Below are 18,273 nucleotides of genomic sequence, written 5' to 3'. Positions count from 1 at the left end.
ATACGCTATGCGTCAGTTACAAAAATTAAGGCCACACCCAAAAGGTAGCTCTAATTTTATTGATTTCAGAATTCTGTCCCAACAGTAATACTTGAATACAGCTGAGAAAGGACTCGTACCCACCACCGCAGGCATAAGGTGGAATAAGATTAAAATCACACCATTATGAAGAGTAGAGGATTACTTGAATAGTTTCATAACAGAGCTGAAAGGTGCCAGGTTCTCACATGACTTCATCCATTTCTGCACATGGGCCGGGGCAGCATTCGCACTGCCTGTCTGCTGAAGCGCACACCATGCAACAATGTCTGCGACGGTGAGTTCGTTTCCCACCAGCCACGGTGTCTTGCCCAAGGCAGCATTCATAGAGCGCAAGACGGCTCCTTTTTCCTTACTGCTGCCTTCTTTTAGCTGGAAGATGGTGGTATCAACCCAGCTGTCAATCAGAGTTGAAGTAACTGCATTGTACTTCTGGCCAAACAGGGAAAAAAGAAATCTGGCGATGTTCCCCTCTCCTTCAATAGGGCACATTGTTTGAATGCTGAACTTCATCTGGGGCTTTGGAACTGAAATTAAGAAAGGAAAAAAATGAGTACCAGATGGTGGAGAAGTTAAATGTAATGGTAATTCTATGATGTGTATTATTGGTGATGGTAGCAACACAGTTAACATCATTAACCTGATGAACAATATACAGTTTACTTAGTCTGAGGGAGGAGCCTGGGATAGAGAGAACTTTTTGCAAACTTGAGCCCAATCTCCCACCTAATTTCTATTTTGGCAAATTTATTGTAGAAACTGAACAACACTTACATTAAAAAAGTCCTGTGGGTACAAACAACATGCAAATACCACATGTTAATAGTAGTAACCATAAATAATCTTCCTCCTCTGTCCCTGTTGTTGTTCACAGCAACAGACAGCAAATGTGTTACCTGCAGTTATGTATCATTGTATGTCAGCAGAAGGACACCAGAGCATCTGTTGTTGAGGTTTTATAGCTCAAGTTTCATTTTCTCACCTATTGTAAGACAGAACTTAATTCTTACCATCCTTCCAAATAAGAGTAAAGCCCAGCTGATACTCGTGCCGTGGTTGCTTCTTAGTCTGCTCTCCAAAGCATTTCAAGAGGTTTTCTGGCACCTTCTTCACTGATGAATGGGTGTGAACAGCTGATAATATCTTATAGCGTTCACAAAGCAGCCTGTGTAGTACTAGTAATGACAATGGAGGTAGAGAAGGATTTGCGTTGATAACAATGTCTTTCAGGGCACCATAATCCTGAATGAGAAGTAAAACAGTCAGCAAATAAGACACATTCCAGATCCAAACCTGAAGTACGTGAGTTTTCATTTGACACCAAAATGTACAGGGCCACATGCGCATATCTGAAATTCTAGTGATATTCAAATCAATCAGTTCAAGTCTGGACATTTAGAACTTCTTCAAAAATTTAAACATGTTCCTACCTCAACAGTAATATAATTCAAGAATGTCACTGAGGTGAAGTCTAGTCCAAGCTGAAGCCAAAGTTAAAGTTTCCACTTGGCAGCAAACAAGAAACCAACTGTCACAATTTAAGAGTTAAGCATGTTAGCTTGGACGTAAAGTCAAGTGACAATATTTAGGGTTTAGTATTTATAAATGTTTGTATCTACAGTCTGGATGTCCAAAATGAAATTGCAGTTGCAGGTTATGTGTAAGAACATGACTTAGTATATTGAGCTCCGAGTGTCCCAGGTTTTAATGTACCCTCATAGTCCTGAAAATACCAACAGCACAGTAAGTATCAATGTGCTCCAAGAGACTTACCTTTCCAAGCATCAAATCCAAATCTGCTCCACTTGTTGTCAGCGGAGAATACTCATCAGTTTGAATTATATTAGTTACATCTAAGTCAGCATCTGGGGTCTGTATCATCTTTGAGAGACCATCAACAGCACTCTTCAGTTCATACAAGCGTTTTAGAATCTCTTCCTGGCGGGATTCAAGTGCTTCAAGTGATGGATCGACCTCTTCCTATAGGAGAGGAAAAAAACAAAGTCACATGAATGTTGGCTCAGCTCAGTGTCCATAGCTCTCTTGACAATATGCTCTGAAAGACTTTTAACACATTCCAATTACCAGAATGTCATGGTCTTAGGTCTGTTAGTTGTCTGTGTGAATATGGTGAGATGGATTATGTCTCATTTAATCAAGCCTCTGAAATATTCCTGCTTAACCTATTTTTTAAGCCACTACAGCAAACTCCATAACATAGGAAAAATCACAACCATAGAAACTTAAAGTGGGCAGTGAAGTGCTGAATTAAAACCCCAAACCCCAGTGTTAGCTTGTCAGGATTCCCTGCAGCCCAGAAGAGCAGACAGAGTTTGTGTTGAGGCTGCCAAACAAGGAAACTTGTTGGCAGTTCAGGTAGTTAGCAGGAGTGAAAAAAACCTGCAGGTTTAGATGGATTGTGTATGAAATTGCTCTTTGTAGTCACTCTGTGTTTCACAGAATAGAGACAGACAGACCCTAGGATTTGTTACCCATTAATTCCAATGCATCTTTTTGCTACCTTACAAATCTCTCATCTTACAATGCTACCTCTTTTAAAAGAAGAAAAACATATTCCCATGAAGTCTACAAAGTTAAAAATTTTCATATAGATAATCCATTTCTAAGCATCCTGAATAAGGATTATTGAAACCAAACCTATTGGCCAAACCTTTCATTCTAGCAGAGAGATAACAATCAAAGTATCCAAGTGAAATCTTGACACCCACTTACACAGTATTCTCAAAGACAGGACATGGACACAACTCTAAGTGACCGTTATTTGGCTAGTACACAATTCTCTGAAATAAAATCCACTCTCGGAAGAGACTGATAGCTCATACTTTGCTGTTGTAACAGGCTGGCATCTTAGCTAGCATACCCGTGACACTGCCCTAGGTCTACTCCTGTACAGCATTTCCACCAGCAGCCCGGGCAAGGACACAGCAAAACTCCCTGAAAAAGCATGGCAGCATCAAGCTAAACATAACCGAAGGCAGCCTGGAAGAATTCAAAGCCTTTCTGACGCTGGAGAGAGGCTGAAGTCAACTAGATTAATGTCATGTAGTATTTTATGGTTTTGCCTTATATGAGGAAAGATGTGACTCCAGTACCTGAAGGGGCCACAAGAGAGCTGGAGAGGGACTATTTACAAAGGCTTTTGGTGATATGAGGAGGGGCAATACCTATAAACTGGAGAGAGGCAGATTTAGACTACACATAAGAGGAATTTCATTGAATCATAGAATAGTTTGGGTTGGAAGGGACCTAAAAGACCATTTAGTTCCAACCCCCCCTCCCACAGGCAGGGACACCTCTCACTGGATCAGGGGCTCCAAGGCCCATCCAACCTGGCCTGGAACCCCTCCAGGGATGGGGCAGCCACAGCTTCCCTGGGCAGCCTGGGCCAGGGCCTCACCGCCCTCACTGTGAGAAAATTCCTCCTTATGTCCAGTCTAAATCTGCCCCCCCTGCAGTTTATACCCATACCCCCTCGTCCTGTCACCACAGGCCTTTATGAACAGCCCCTCCCCAGCTCTCCTGCAGCCCCTTCAGGCACTGGAAGGTCGCTCTAAGGTCTCTGTGGAGCCTTCTCTTCTCCAGCTGAACGCCCCCAACTCTCTCAGCCTGTCCTCGTACAGAAGGTGCTCCAACCCTCTGAGCATCCTTATAGCCTCCTCCGGACCCGTTCCAACAGCTCCATATCCTTCTAACGCTGAGGATTCCAGAACCGGACACAATACTCCACATGAGGTCTCCCCAGAGCGGAGCAGAGGGGCAGAATCCTCTCCCTCCCTGCTGCCCGCGCTGCTCTGGACGCAGCCCAGGACACGGGTGGTTTCTGGGCTGTGAGTGCTCATTGCCGCCTCATGTCGAGCTTCTCCTCCCCAGCGCCCCAATCCTTCTCCTCAGGGCCGCTCTCCGTCACATCATCCCCCAGTACCCCAAGCCCTTCCCCTCAGGCTCCTGGCCCAGGCTGCCCAGGGAAGCTGTGGCTGCCCCATCCCTGGAGGGGTTCCAGGCCGGGTTGGATGGGCCTCGGAGCCCCTGATCCAGTGGGAGGTGTCCCTGCCCGTGGCAGCGGGTGGAGCTGGATGGGCTTTAAGGTCCCTTTCAACCCCAACTATTCGATGACTCCACGACACCAGAAGCGCGTGCGCGGGGTCCCAAAGGAGAGAAGAAACGTGGCCTGGGCCCAGAGCAATGACACCCCGACCCGAGGCCGGGCCGAGACCTGCAGGAACGCCCGGGCAGCCCCAGGCCCGGCCGGCTCCTACCTGCGGCGGCGCGGGGCGTTGGTGCAGGCTGGGCATACGGTACATGCAGGCGGGCAGCTCCGGCGCCGCCGCCGCGTGGATCGGTCGCACCCGGTACATCGGCATGGCCGCTCGGGCGCGCAGCCGCTGCTCCGGTGGGCGGTGCCGGCCAATGGGCGCGGGGCGGGGGCGGTGCTGAGCGGGCCTGGGGCCTCGATGGAGGCGGGTGGACCCTGGTGAGCCACAGACCCCTTTCTCTGTCTCCTTTCTTCTTTCCTTTCCTCCCTTGCCCCCATTCTGTCTTCTCCTTTCTCTTTTGTCCTTTCCCCCTTGCCTCTGCCCCTTTCCCCATTTTCTTTTCTCCTTGCCCCTGTCCATTCCCCCTTTTCCCCTTCCTTGCCCCTTTCCCTCCCTTTTCTCCCCCTTTCCCCCCTTTCCCCTTTCTTTGCCCCCCTTTCCCCTTTCCCCCCTCTTCCCCCTTTTTCCCGCCTTTTCCCCTTCCGTTTTCCCCTGCTTCATTTCCTCGCCCCCATTGCCGCCTTTCCTCGCCCCCATTGCCGCCTTTCCTCGCCCCCATTGCCGCCTTTCCTCGCCCCCTCTGCCGCCTTTCCTCGCCCCCATTGCCCTCTTTCCCCCCGGGCGGTGTTTGGCCCCTCTGGAGGGCAGCGGGCCCTCTCTCCAGCCCGCGCTCCCGTGTCCCTCTCCGCAGCCCTCAGCCCGCAGAGGCCATCAAGCCCATCGACCGCAAGTCCGTCCATCGCATCTGTTCCGGACAGGTTGTGCTGAACCTTGGTACTGCTGTGAAGGAGCTGGTGGAAAACAGCCTGGATGCTGGAGCTACCAACATTGGTAACCAGCTTTTCATCGCCATTTCATAACCTAAAGTTCTGCTTTTTCCTCAAAACTAAGTGAATGTTAAGGTATCTGCAAATATGCGGGCCAAGTGGTTTTACACCTCAGCTAAATAAAGCATTTTAATTCCCAGGCTCTAGCTGGCTTCCTAGAGGCACGTGGTGGTGTTTGGGTGATTTTATTTGTAGCTTTTTTTTGCCACTAAATAAGGTGGGTGGCTTTATTTAGACATTATTTAGCCAAGGTCTCAAGTTAGTGGATGATTAAGGCAGGTTTGTGGTTTCCAGAGCTTCCAGGATGATGGCTGTTACAATTGGGAGAACTGTTCAAGCCGAAGCGCAATGAAGCTGAACCGTCTGTAGGTACGGGCGGGTTTGCATTAGAGCGCCCTAACTTTGACACCTATGAGGACTTTTTGTTGTTCAGACTTCGCATGGGAAACTGTTACCCGATAAAGTTACTTCAAGTACAAAACTAATACTGAATACTGTGTCTGAACATAGGGAATTAAATGACTTTCTCGATTTTGTAGATATCAAACTTAAAGATTATGGAGCAGAACTGATAGAGGTTTCAGATAATGGAGGTGGAGTGGAAGAGGAAAACTTTGAAGGCTTGAGTGAGTTGAACCTTTTATAATTTATATTTTAATATTTATATTTAATATTGTATTTTCAAAGCATGTTTTCAGTGAGAAAGTTCCCTTTTAAAAACCAGATTTCCTAGATAGTCAGCTTTTACGTGATGCGTGTATGACCTGCAAGATTTGGGCAGAACTAAACTGGACTTGTGTAGCGCTATTTTGAGTTTTAGTTCTTGTAGCTCAGAAGTAGTTACTGATTAGATTGTTTGTTTAAGTGGAATGACTAACAGATAATTATACGGGGGACAGTCCTATAAATGTTCATTTAGATCCATTCATGTTGAAGACGTCAACGTTAGATTCTTCACTGTTGAAGACGTCAAGCTTTGTGAGAGTGACTGCTTTTGAGAGCTGAATTACAAACTGGAATATTTACTGAAAGTGAACTGCCATAACATGCTTGACTCAAATTTATTTGCTCGTTTTAAATCACACAAAATGGGAGCAGAAAGAATACTGTATGAAAACATCGCTAGCCATTACAACAGAAATACCCACACATCTTTTTTCACATAGTGAGTAGGGATGCCTTTCATTGTAAGCTATTACTCAGTAACTTTTTGTGTTTGCAGTATGTATATGGGACATCAGGAACTTTCTCCTGTTGTTCCAGGACAGGAAAAGTTCAGGGGTGCTGCTCCTAACTCTGTCTGTTACCTGGTGACTTAGTGCTGCACCGATTGTGCAGACTGAGTCCTCCTCAGCTGTGGTCATGGTGGAGTAGGCTTACACCTGTCCACTGTGTACGGGGACGCAGCGCTGCAGCTGTTTGCTTGCAGGGTGAAATCTGTGGCGGGTACACCAGTAGCAGAGGCAGATAATGTGTACTACTCTGCGGCATCTTGTAAAGGATATACCAGTAGTGCTGCATGAATTTGGGGTGTAAGTATGGAGCAATGGGTGTATCTGAGGATTTTAAAAAGATCTTACTTATAGGGAAGGCAAACAGTATTTATTTTGTCTGTAATACTTTTGTAATTATAACATGTGTACAAAACATATGTAATACAGAAGTATTTTGCTTCTTGATACACATACAAAATCTACATAGGCCAGTGTCACTTTGAAGTGAAACATCTTAAATATCTTTTTCCAGCTCTGAAACATTATACATCAAAGATACAAGATTTTTCTGATCTAATACGTGTTGAAACATTTGGGTTTCGAGGTGAAGCTTTGAGTTCATTGTGTGCATTAAGGTATTACTATTAAACTTCTTATTAGTAGAAAGTTACTATATGCACTAAAATAACTGAAGCCAACTTTTCAGTTTACGTTGTCAATAAAACGAGGCTTTGGAAACTTCCTGTTCATTAACATTTGGTCAATTTTGAGCAGTAGATTGCATGACATCCCGAGTCCTTTCCATTCAAAATTATTTTGTGAGTCTAAGCACCTGATCAGTCCTTTTATGTACAAAATTTAGCATTACTGAATTATGCAAATCTTTACAGGATGGAACTGTGTACTTGCATAAGCGTCTGATCCTCTGAGGTAAAGTACTGTAATATCCAAGTGCTGTTTGCTGGGCTGTAATTTATTAAAACCATACTTAAACGCCTCCCAGACAAACTATCCACTGTAAATAGTGCAACTTTTGTACGCAGTTCTGTGCATCAAGAATATTCTGCTGTTATGTAGGAGGAATGTAGCGTCCAAACCCAGACTTTTACCATTGCATTTTATAGGAGAAGAATGGAAAGGATACAAATAAAACTGTTTGCATTGTAGCTAGGAAAATGTAACACTGCTCTTCAGGTGTGTTTTTAGTTGTTTGTGGTGAAGAGTTGGTTTTAATTAAGTTAATAGTATTGATGTAGTTTCTATGCCTGATTTGGGCATGAGGAATGGGTAAGAAAATGCAGTGCTCAGCGAGTAATTCTGTCTCTTCTTTCCTTCCATTAGTGATGTTACCATTTTTACCTGTCATAAGTCTGCAAAGGTTGGGACTCGTTTGGTGTTTGATCACAATGGTAAAATTACTCAGAAAACTCCTTTTCCACGACAACAAGGAACAACTGTTAACATACAGCAGTTATTTTATACTTTGCCGGTGCGGCATAAGGAATTTCAACGAAACATCAAAAAGGTAAGTTAGATCAGAAATTATCAATTCAAAGTAGCGTCATATCCCTGAATTTATTCACTGATGAATGTTCAGTTCTCTGTAGAATACACTGATTATGTCAAGCTATTTCACGCCTGTCTTATAGTTTAATCAAATAAGAAAACAGTCTTCCTGTGTGATTCCCTCTTCTGTGTTGCAAAGATTGGTTTTAGAGGTACAGTCTCTTTTTCAGATTTTGAAAAGAATTGATATCACGATCACTTTATATGTATTTTAGAATTGGGGATTGCTGTGTTATGGCTTTATGTCAGTCATGTAAAAATGCTGTTTGTTTTTAAAGCACTATTTTTAACAGATATATATTCTTTAGTTTGTAAAGATTTTAGAAAAATACTGAACTCCCTCCGTCAACCCCTTTTTGTGTTAACTGTAAATACTGAATATTTTGTTTATATGTTTTGGTTTTAAGAAGAGACATTTCATATGAATGTGAACTTCCTTTTTTCTTCAATAGGAATATGCAAAAATGGTCCAGCTATTGCAGGCGTACTGCATTGTTTCCAAAGGAGTGCGGATTAACTGCTCTAATCAAGTTGGCCAAGGGAAAAAAAACTCCGTGGTATCCACTACTGGAAGTCCTAGTGTAAAGGAAAACATTGGAGCAGTATTTGGGCAGAAACAGGTATTACTTTTTTTACTGAGAAGAGAGATAACATAGCTTTAGAGAGAGATTTTTAATACCTAATAAATAGAGAGGATGCAAGAAACCTTTAGAAACCAAGAGGATGAAGCTTGTGTTGACTTTTAGCACACCCTACAGGCTGAAAAAGGAGAAACAGTGCTGCCTCAGCAGTTTGTCCTGAAGTTTCTAAATCTGCTCAGTGATGTTTGGATGGAAGAGAAATGATTTAGGAGATAGGGTCACTGTTTGATATCTCTCTGAAGCCAGTTTTATGAGCTATTGTGCCAGCAAGCCTGTGAAGGTTTGTTCTTTTGAAAAACCATATGGGCACTTAAGTCTGTATGTCACAAGCACAAGCAATTTAAAGAATCCTAAACATGGTGTGATGTGAAGGTCTTAATTGGGGAACAGAAAACTGAGGTGTTCCTAGCTTTTGCAACCTCTTCTGTGAAAACGTTTCATTAGTGCCCTGGCTAACTTCTAAAGAGGATTGCAGTCAGCCCCAGCAGAGGTGTGGACTGTGATTATTTCTAAATAATAGCTAGAAAAATAATTGTTATCATCTAGAAGGAGGCAAAGATGGAAAAAAACATGAAAACATCCTTCCTACAAGCATCAGGAATTTGAGTGTTTCATACCTGCTGGTTGTTAATGAGCACTTCCTCCTGTCACAGTGCCCATAGAGATTACAAAGCTTGTTCATCTTGTGGCCGAGAGACTAGATGAAAAATGAAACTTTGTCTTGCTGCATAGTCACAAGCATAGCTGAAAATTCAGTATTATCTGAATAGAATGTTTAGCCTGCTTATATGATACCAAATATTTAAATGTAAAGTCTGTAGAAGATGCTGTAATGACAGAAAGATAAGAGGCATAACTGGGAAACTGTTTGTGGAAAACAGTTTGTACTGAGGCAGCCTGTGATTCAAATAACATCTTTTCTACTAGACATGTCTTTTGAAAGAGCAGTAAAACTATTAATCTCTTTGCCTTTTTTTTTGTGTAAAACCTGGTGAGGTCACATATACATAGCTGGAGAGTCTAAATTGTGCCAATCATTTTGTTGTTCTGTTTAAGTACGTTTTAAAGTAAGGGTCTGTGAAACAACTAAGGCAAAAGTAGTGCTCTCAAAGGATGAGAACAGCCATTCATTATGGCATTGTTTCTCAGTAAGCAGCACTATTGTCTTCTAGTAGGTTTGGATGTTTTAAGTATTTGACTTGGTCAGCCAAGTGGAAAAATCCCACTACTTAGCAAACAGATTTTAAGGCTGATAAATAATGATAAAATAAAAGGAAACAATCTATACATGTTTAATGGTTAACCTATTTTTTCCAGTTGCAGAGCCTCATTCCTTTTGTTCAGTTACCTCCTAACGAAGCTGTTTGTGAAGAATATGGACTCAATGCTACTGACATGCCACAAAATGTTTATAGGTAATTAGAAAAGTACAAACCACTGTTACCAGTGGCATTTTACCATAACCCAAAATTTTGAAAAAAGCTTAGTGGTTAATAGCATTAAAAACTGTAGGAACAGCGTATTACAGCACAGTTTGGGAAAGACCATCATTTGATTTAAGAAGTTAATTTAAGAAGTTAAGAAGTTAATAGCCTTTGTCAGATAAGGAATGGGAAGGGAGAATATGTTACATATTTACTGATGCTGTATAACAGTGTTTCTTTTAGCCCCTTATAAAATACTCTTCCATTAAATATACTTAGGGTCAGAAAAATTTCTTTTGCTTTGCTCCCTCATTTTGCCTTGTTATTCTACAGTATTACTGGTTTCATTTCTCGCTGTGACCATGGTGTTGGAAGGAGTACAACTGACAGACAGTTTTTCTTTATTAACCAACGTCCGTGTGATCCAGCAAAGGTGAGGTTTTTATTTTTCTGACATCACCGCTTGTTCGATATTCTGTGAAAACCACTGGATTAGCAGCTGATATGTATATTTGTGGCTTGGTGCTGAAAGTTCCTGTGTCTCAAATATTTGTCTTCATTGCTACTATTTGTGTGGTCAAAGGCTCGACCATGCAAGATATGATTTAGTAGTTGTTTTGAAGCGGGACACATACCAGTGGGAAATAGAAGATAATAGTATTGACATTTATTTTTTACCACCTTCTCTGCAGGTTGTCAAGCTTGTAAATGAAGTTTATCATTTATACAATAAACAGCAGTATCCATTTGTTGTCCTTAACATCTGTGTAGATTCTGGTAAGCTGTGAATAATTTTCAGTAACTTCAGTAAAAGCTGTAACTTCGTCGATGAATAAATTGTATTTATTTAGAGAATATTGTAAGTTTTAGCTGTATGATTTCCTGCACTGTGGCAATTTTTTGACCTGCATGTGGTAAGGGAGCGATAAGGTCTAGCTGTGGTTCCACGTTTTTTCCCCTCCACTTTTTTCTGTACCTAAAAGTAACTACGCATCTCAGGAAATGAGACAAAGGCAATCTTGTGTTAGCTTAAATACAAGAAAATTTGTATCATGTTATTGCACAGAATTAGCTTTGGGTTTGTATTCTGGAATGTTAGGGAAGTTAAAAATGTAACTTGCAGACAGGCTGTCAGTATAAACTGGCTTTGTTTTAATCCTGTGAAGTAAAAGTGGACAGTGAAAAGGCAGAAAACTTAGATCCAAGGGTGGAATGATTTTTTTGTTTGTTTTTGATTTATAATGCAGTTGGTTTTTTTCTGTAGAGTGTATTGACATCAATGTAACTCCAGATAAAAGGCAAATTCTACTTCAGGAGGAAAAGCTTTTACTAGCGATTTTAAAAACTTCTCTGATGGAGATGTTTGGTAGTGATGTTAACAAACTGAATGTGAATCAGAAACTTCTGGATATTGCAGGTAGGATACAAAATGTGAATGTTTTGTGTGATGTATGGTAGGGAATTGAAAATGGAAAAATGTGTTTTTAAAAACCCAAAGAAGAAATGAAGAAAATGTCTGGCTGTTAATTGATACACCTTCCAGGCAAGAGTTTTCATGTATTGATTTCACTGAAAGATTGTTATCAATGTGAAATAATAGAGGAGGATCCTCAGTTGTTAAGTGATTTTTCTGGAAATTACAAATCCCAGCACAATATGATTTACAGTCAACTTTATGAGGAAAGAAGTAACGCAAAACTAATTGACAGTGCTTGAAAAGGTTTTCTCTCAAGACCCTGGAAGAAATCTGTGTTTCCTTTATTTAAATATCCTTGATAAAGAATGGTTAAGCTCTCCTAAATAAAACCTAAAATTTGAGTATGAGTTTATTGGATTTTGAACTTTGATTTTTTTGTGATAGCTACAGAAATTGCTGATGCTCGTGACTGTATAATCTTTCAAAATTGCTTTTCTGTGTTAACATCACCTTACCTTTCTCATTCCTTTGAACAAAACCTCTTCTAATTTCCTTTTTTTACTGACATTAGAATCAGTTTTAGCCTGATTCTTAACTGTTATTTTAAATTAATCTTTAGTAAAATACATGTTGAACTGACAGTTTGTGAGGGTGAACTCCTCTAATAATTTCTAACTCACATGTACTACAAGTATCTGTTGTGCCAGCTCCTAAACACCTTGCCAACAGACTTCTACAATTGGCTGTTAAAGTCTAAGAGTAATTCACTTTTCATTGTCACTCAGTCACTAAGCTCTTTCGGTAATATAAAAAACGTGCTGGTTAGTGTTGCAGTTTTAAGAGATTGCAAATTACAAGTGCCATTAAGTTTCTGAAAGATGTAACAGCTTTTCTGTTGGATATTAGTGCATTTCGGTCCCATACTCAGTTATTATCTGAAGCTTCAGAGTTCTTTTGGGGAGTTTGCTATTTTTCTCCCTCTCTTTTAATTCCCTTTACTAAAGTGCATCATGTAATTCATTCTTCCAGCTAAATAAGAATCTTGAAATATTCTTTATTCTGGTTTTATTAGGCAACTTGAAGAAGACTCTTCCTGAAGAGGCAGAAAAGCCTTGTGTAGAAATGCTGGCTGACTCTGAGACTGAAAATCCAAGTGGTGAAGGAAGAAGGATAATGACTCTTGCTAGGTTAAGGGAGTCATTCTCTCTCCACCAAACGACAGAGAGTAATTTTCAAAGCCCTAAAAGGGTAAAACAGCAGCACAGATCTCCTAGACAAATGTCACTTGATGCCACTGTGAATGCTATAAACAGTCGAAAGGCTGTCTTGACTAAGGAGTCTGAGAGTTGTCATAAAATGGACTCAAAGATATCAAGATATCTCAGAAAATCCAAAGATAATGCAGATTCTGGATTCTGTAGCACTTCTGAGTCAGATGCTGGATGTAGTACACCAGAAGCTGGGAGCTGCATCAGTAGTGAAAGCGTAATTAATTCTGCTGAAGAAGAATTCTGTAGCTCAGAAGAACAACTTCAAAATGAACATCTTAAAACTGTTGGATGTAGTGAGAAATCATTGGAGTGTAATGTTCAGGTCTTGGATGCTGAATGTAAGTTAAATCAAGTGAATGACTGGACTGATCAAAGTAAGTTATCTCAAGAAGCCAGGAGCTCTTCCTCAAGAGTAAAATGTCTAAAAAGCAGAAGCTTTAGAAGTGAAGCAGACGACTTCGAAACAGGTGAATGTCCTGAAGTGAAGAATATTAGGAACTGTATGCCAAGTGTTGATGTACTGGTGGAAGTTAAAAAGAAAACTGTGCCACTTGAATTCTCTATGAAGGTTTTAGCAGAAAAGGTAAAAAAAGTAATACAGCAACAACAGAAAAGTACAGAAGCACAAAATTACAGAAGATTTAAAGCAAAGATTAGTCCTGGAGAAAATAAAGTAGCAGAAGATGAATTAAGAAAAGAGATCAGGTATCTTCACCTTCTTAACATATTTATTCTTCAAGTAATAAAAATAGTTAAGGAAGAAAATAAGACCTTTCTTGGGGGGCGGGCAGGAGCCTTACATCTTCCTCTTAGTTTTGGATATATCTTTTAACTTACGCTATTAAAATGTCCGTTTGACAAATTATTTTACCTTTGTTAAGGTAAAATGAAATGTGGAAAAAGACAATTAAAAGAAGGCCACAAACATCATAGGCTTGACTGAGTTCAGAATTGCAATTTGCAGTGTAGGCAAACACCACATTTCGTAACAGATAACAAATAATACACTTTTACTGAAAATTTGAGATTAAAAAAGTGTTAGGAAACCCTTCTAGTTGGAAAGCATGCAAATAGGTCCACTGCCTTACTTCAAAATGATGCTGCTGCTTTCAGTGTTATTCACTTGGATGATTGCCATACTGTCTGTTTCCAATTTTGTCACCAACAGTGGCTCTATTTAAAATGGGAGAATCCTGAACAAGTCCTGTCTTAATGATGGTTTGTGTTGTGCCAGAAATGGCCCCATCAGTCAGTGGCAGATTCCAGATAACTGTACTTTTTCAGATGGTTTCAAGTTTTACAGTCTGACACGATAACTGATGAGGTGTAGTTTATAATTGTTTATATTTTCTATACACAGTAAAGAAATGTTTGCAAAAATGGAAATCATTGGCCAGTTCAATTTAGGATTTATAATAACAAAGTTGAATTCTGATCTTTTCATAATTGACCAACATGCTACTGATGAGAAATACAACTTTGAGATGTTACAACAACATACTGTTCTTCAAGGTCAGAAGCTGATAGCGTAAGTATTTTCGGTGTTGTACAATAATAACTTTTAAGTTTAATTCAGTGTTTCAGAAGGATATCTATGGTTGTATTTTATGGACCGTTTCCCACATTCAAAACATTTAAGACAAAAGTTGTTTTTATATTCTGTGTTTCAAAGAGTCGGTCTTCACATGAGAAATAAATTCTACAGATACAGTCATAGCTATGCAACAGCTCAGCAGTCAAACAGATTTCACAGTGGGTTTACATGGTAATCCGTGGTCTGATAAGTGTGGTCATACTACAGCGAGGATATTGGAGACTGCTATTGCAGCAGGGAGTGCTGCCCAGCTGACTTACTGGAGCCGAGAAACGCCTGGAAGTGATCTGTTCAGTAATGAGATGTTTTTAACGAAGTGAAGTGAAATGTTTTAATAGAGAGTTCTGTATTAATATCTCTGGGTTGGTTCTGAAACTTAAGTGGTCTATGTATCTACATGATACCGTATTTTTCTCTCTCCTTCAGGCCTCAAAATCTCAATTTAACAGCTGTAAATGAAACGGTATTGATTGAAAACCTGGAAATATTTAGAAAAAATGGGTTTGATTTTGAGATAAATGAAAATGGTGAGTTTGGGCCAGAATTATTGGAAGCAAAAAAAGTTAGTGTTCAATCTCATTTATTATGTTAAAAATCCCTTTTGGTAGTTACCAGAACTTCGAAATAATACTCATTACAGAATATAGTTTGTTTTCTGTTTAAGATTTATGATTGTGTGGTCTCTTTGCACTATTTAAGAGAACATTATATTTATCTCGCCAGCTTTTTCCAGAAGTTTCTGAAAACTCTTTGGAGTCACCGTTTGCCTTTATGACTCTATGGTATTTTCTAGATGTGTTACACTAAAATTCTCTTGTTTTATTTAGTACACTTGCTGGTCACAGGGTTAGATGCAAGCAAATGATCAATCTAGTAATTTTAAATTAATAGATACTATTGGTAGACAGTGTGCTTTGCGTTACATTATGACTTTAGCATTGAGTTGCTGTGTACTTTTGAGCAAATTATATAACCTGCAAGCTCCTTATTGTTTTCCTTACACAGCAAGGATAATGAAAGTGCTTTGTGTTACCACTGTGGTATTTGAGAAGTCACTACAAGATTTTTTTCGTGTTCTTCATGACGGAACCTCTGATTTTTGTCTAAATTAATTATCTCTTCCCAATGAAATTCTTTAATAATTTTATAGTCACGTGATGTCAAAATAGATTCATAAACCATTTGTTCTTTGAAATTGAAGGGTTTGTCAGAAATTAGGTTTGCAAGCAATGTTTTTGTTAACATTAAAAGGATATCTGCCATAGTTACCACTTAGGTTAGTTAGTAACATCCATCCAAAGACTAAATTGAAACCTTTAGGGTATATGCAGGTCATATCCTCCTCATGTATCTAAATGGTTTCTCATTTTTTCCCTCAAGAAAGTAATTTCCTGTAGTACTGTGTTTCCTTATTAATTATTGCAAATCTTTCAGCTCCTGTAACTCAAAGAGTTAAATTAATATCGTTGCCAACAAGCAAAAACTGGACTTTTGGTCCACAAGACATAGATGAGCTGATCTTCATGTTAAGTGACTGCCCTGGAGTCATGTGCAGACCCTCCAGGGTCAGACAGATGTTTGCTTCTCGAGCTTGCAGGAAGTCTGTAAGTATTGTACTTGCTTTGGTTTTTTTTTCTTCAAATACCTCAGAAAAATGTTATTTATTATAGGTGCTGCATCTGTGTGTGTATATATATTGCAGGGGAAGTTTATTTACTATTGAGTGTCAACAGCTAATATCCTTTGTTTTGTTTTGGTTTTGCCGAGTGTAATTTGGGGAAAATTTCTGATTTTTTTAAATTTTGTCTCAAACTAATGCACTGCTGTATTTTGTCTTCTCATCATGTAGGTCTTTTTGCTTTTAATGCCTTGCAAAGTATTTTACTCCAGTGGCTGAAGTACTGCTGTCCTCTCTGTCAGCTGTGAATATGGAGGCAGAAAATAATTGGTTTTTTTCCCTTTACTGGCAGGTGATGATTGGAACAGCACTGAATGTGCAGGAAATGAGGAAACTGGTCACCCATATGGGCGAGATCGAGCATCCCTGGAACTGCCCCCATGGAAGGCCTACTATGAGACATGTTGTCTGCTTAGACTTGATATCAGCAGAATAAGTCAGTTTCTGTTTAGTAACATTTTCAATTTTAATTCTTGGTGATATTTTGACCTTTTATCATGACACATTTTGAGTAAAAATATTTTAGCCAGTCTTCAGATTTGAAGACAATAATACTTAAAGACTTTCAGCAGGGTTTTATTGGTTTTTTCCCTGTCAGGTCAGCACTGTCGACATACTGGAATTCATCTGTAAATAATATTTCTTATATTGAAATTTACTGTATTACTTGTTTTTGCTATCAAGACTTTTAAAAAATAAATATAAATGTTTATGAGTAAAGATCAAGAGTAAGTGAACCTCCTTTATAGCAAATATACTGATTCTAAAAATTAAGTGGAATGTAAATTTGGGTCTCTAGGAATGCCATAAAACAGACATTAACTTTATGTTTGCACATCCTGCGTGTGATAATTTTCAAGAAACTGTAAATGATATACAAATGCAAACGCTATTTTTTTTCTTATCTAATGAAATCCAGCTTTTGTATAATTAAATACAGTACTAATGCTTGAAGTAATGATTAATTAACTGGCATCCATGTTTAATGCTTGGCTAGAATAATTCATCTGCCAAATTTACTTTTAATTAGGGATGGGAACAATGCTATTTCAAACTTTTTTTTTCCACAGAACAGGGATTTCTTCTCCAAGAATGAACGGAAACAAGCTGTCTCGCCAGGCGCTGCTTATTGGGTCAGTCCAAGTTCTATTGCAGTAGAATCAAAACAGTTATAAAGTTATCGATTAGAATCACAGTTCACTAAAACAAATAGCTGAGCTCTTCCAGTTCCATGGGACCAAGACCTGACCTACGCAAGCACTGTTGGTTTAGTGCCTTTCCCTTGGCACCTTCATTTACAGCTTGCAGGGGGCACGGCTGGGGGGCTGTGTGGGTGTCGAACAAGGGCTGTGCGCGCCTCACCATGTTCTGTTGGGAATGTGCAGTGTTCGTGTGGGATTTTCACGATGACAGTGGTGAGGCCCTGGCCCAGGTTGCCCAGGGAAGCTGTGGCTGCCCCATCCCTGGAGGGGTTCAAGGCCAGGTTGGATGGAGCTTTAAGCCCCTGATTGCGGGAGATCCATGGACAGTATGCTGATTAATGTAATCAGAAGCTGAGGGTTTATTTTGAGTCCAGATAGCATCTTATATACTTTTGTGCTATGATCATGCAATCAGCCTTTACAACGATTGGTACACGTATACATATCACGAATTCTTAGACCATACTTAATTGGATAACAAGTGTTGTCTACGCGAAGGCCACGCAGCTTTACATGGTATTTACACATTCCTAACTGTATTTGTCCTTTAGTGACCTTGCAGTTAGGCCACTGTGCCAGACTTCAAACTTTGGCCAATGTGAAGAGGCCTGGATTGCTCACATGTCCGTTTTCTTCTAGCTAATCACCCACAAATCCCCCTTTTCTTTGAGCAATCCAGACACCTTTAATTGACCGTGATATCATTTTCACCAAACAATGCCACAAACAACATGCTGTTGTTATGAAAAACACTACGGTTATTAATATCAACATTCCTGATTTTAATAAATCCTTCAACTATCCTCCAGTCCTCAATTTTCCAAGCCATTCATCCAAACCATGTACAACCGTCAGCTTATTCATGTTATCTCTTAGCTGTGCTAGCTGTTTAAGTATAGAACTTGAATGGTCTGACAGGTTCATACAACACATTTCCTCAAAGTCTTCACATCCATGGCCTTGAGCTAACAACAAAAAAAAACAGTGGCTGCACGATTTTGCAAAACAGGATGCCTAACACTGTCTACATCTTCTAACAATTCAGAAATTATGTCTGATGTGGTATTTAATTGTTAAGCCATAACCTAAAGGTCCCTTTAAATTTGAGTCTACCAGTTTCACTTCC

At 39.9% G+C, this 18,273-nt stretch overlaps 2 protein-coding genes across 3 annotated transcripts; one reads left to right on the top strand and one right to left on the bottom strand.

The window, feature by feature from the left end:
- Positions 1-20: 20 nt before the first annotated feature.
- On the bottom strand, positions 21-4,450 carry AIMP2 (aminoacyl tRNA synthetase complex interacting multifunctional protein 2). The gene is made up of 4 exons (XM_054080571.1): positions 4,317-4,450; positions 1,813-2,019; positions 1,050-1,281; positions 21-566 (listed from the first exon to the last, which is right to left on the bottom strand). The coding sequence occupies exons 1-4, from the start codon at positions 4,419-4,421 to the stop codon at positions 181-183; spliced, it is 930 nt and encodes a 309-aa protein (XP_053936546.1). The 5' UTR covers positions 4,422-4,450; the 3' UTR covers positions 21-180.
- On the top strand, positions 4,379-17,154 carry PMS2 (PMS1 homolog 2, mismatch repair system component). 2 transcript variants are annotated; one of them, XM_054080560.1, is made up of 16 exons: positions 4,396-4,531; positions 5,005-5,144; positions 5,680-5,766; positions 6,887-6,989; positions 7,696-7,879; positions 8,373-8,540; positions 9,879-9,976; positions 10,319-10,418; positions 10,678-10,762; positions 11,250-11,402; positions 12,475-13,378; positions 14,034-14,201; positions 14,694-14,794; positions 15,702-15,871; positions 16,238-16,381; positions 17,016-17,154. In XM_054080560.1, the coding sequence occupies exons 1-15, from the start codon at positions 4,512-4,514 to the stop codon at positions 16,379-16,381; spliced, it is 2,625 nt and encodes an 874-aa protein (XP_053936535.1). In that variant the 5' UTR covers positions 4,396-4,511; the 3' UTR covers positions 17,016-17,154. The 2 variants fall into 2 exon arrangements, with proteins under 2 accessions (XP_053936536.1, XP_053936535.1); XM_054080561.1 differs by lacking the exon at positions 17,016-17,154 and having other exon boundaries at positions 4,379-4,531; positions 16,238-16,967.
- The last annotated feature ends 1,119 nt before the right edge of the window (positions 17,155-18,273 follow it).

This window comes from Cuculus canorus, chromosome 15 (assembly GCF_017976375.1).
Source record: "Cuculus canorus isolate bCucCan1 chromosome 15, bCucCan1.pri, whole genome shotgun sequence".
Classification (NCBI taxonomy): Eukaryota; Metazoa; Chordata; class Aves; order Cuculiformes; family Cuculidae; genus Cuculus; species Cuculus canorus.
Note: the sequence above shows the minus strand (reverse complement) of the source record. Positions and strands in the feature narration are given on the sequence as shown.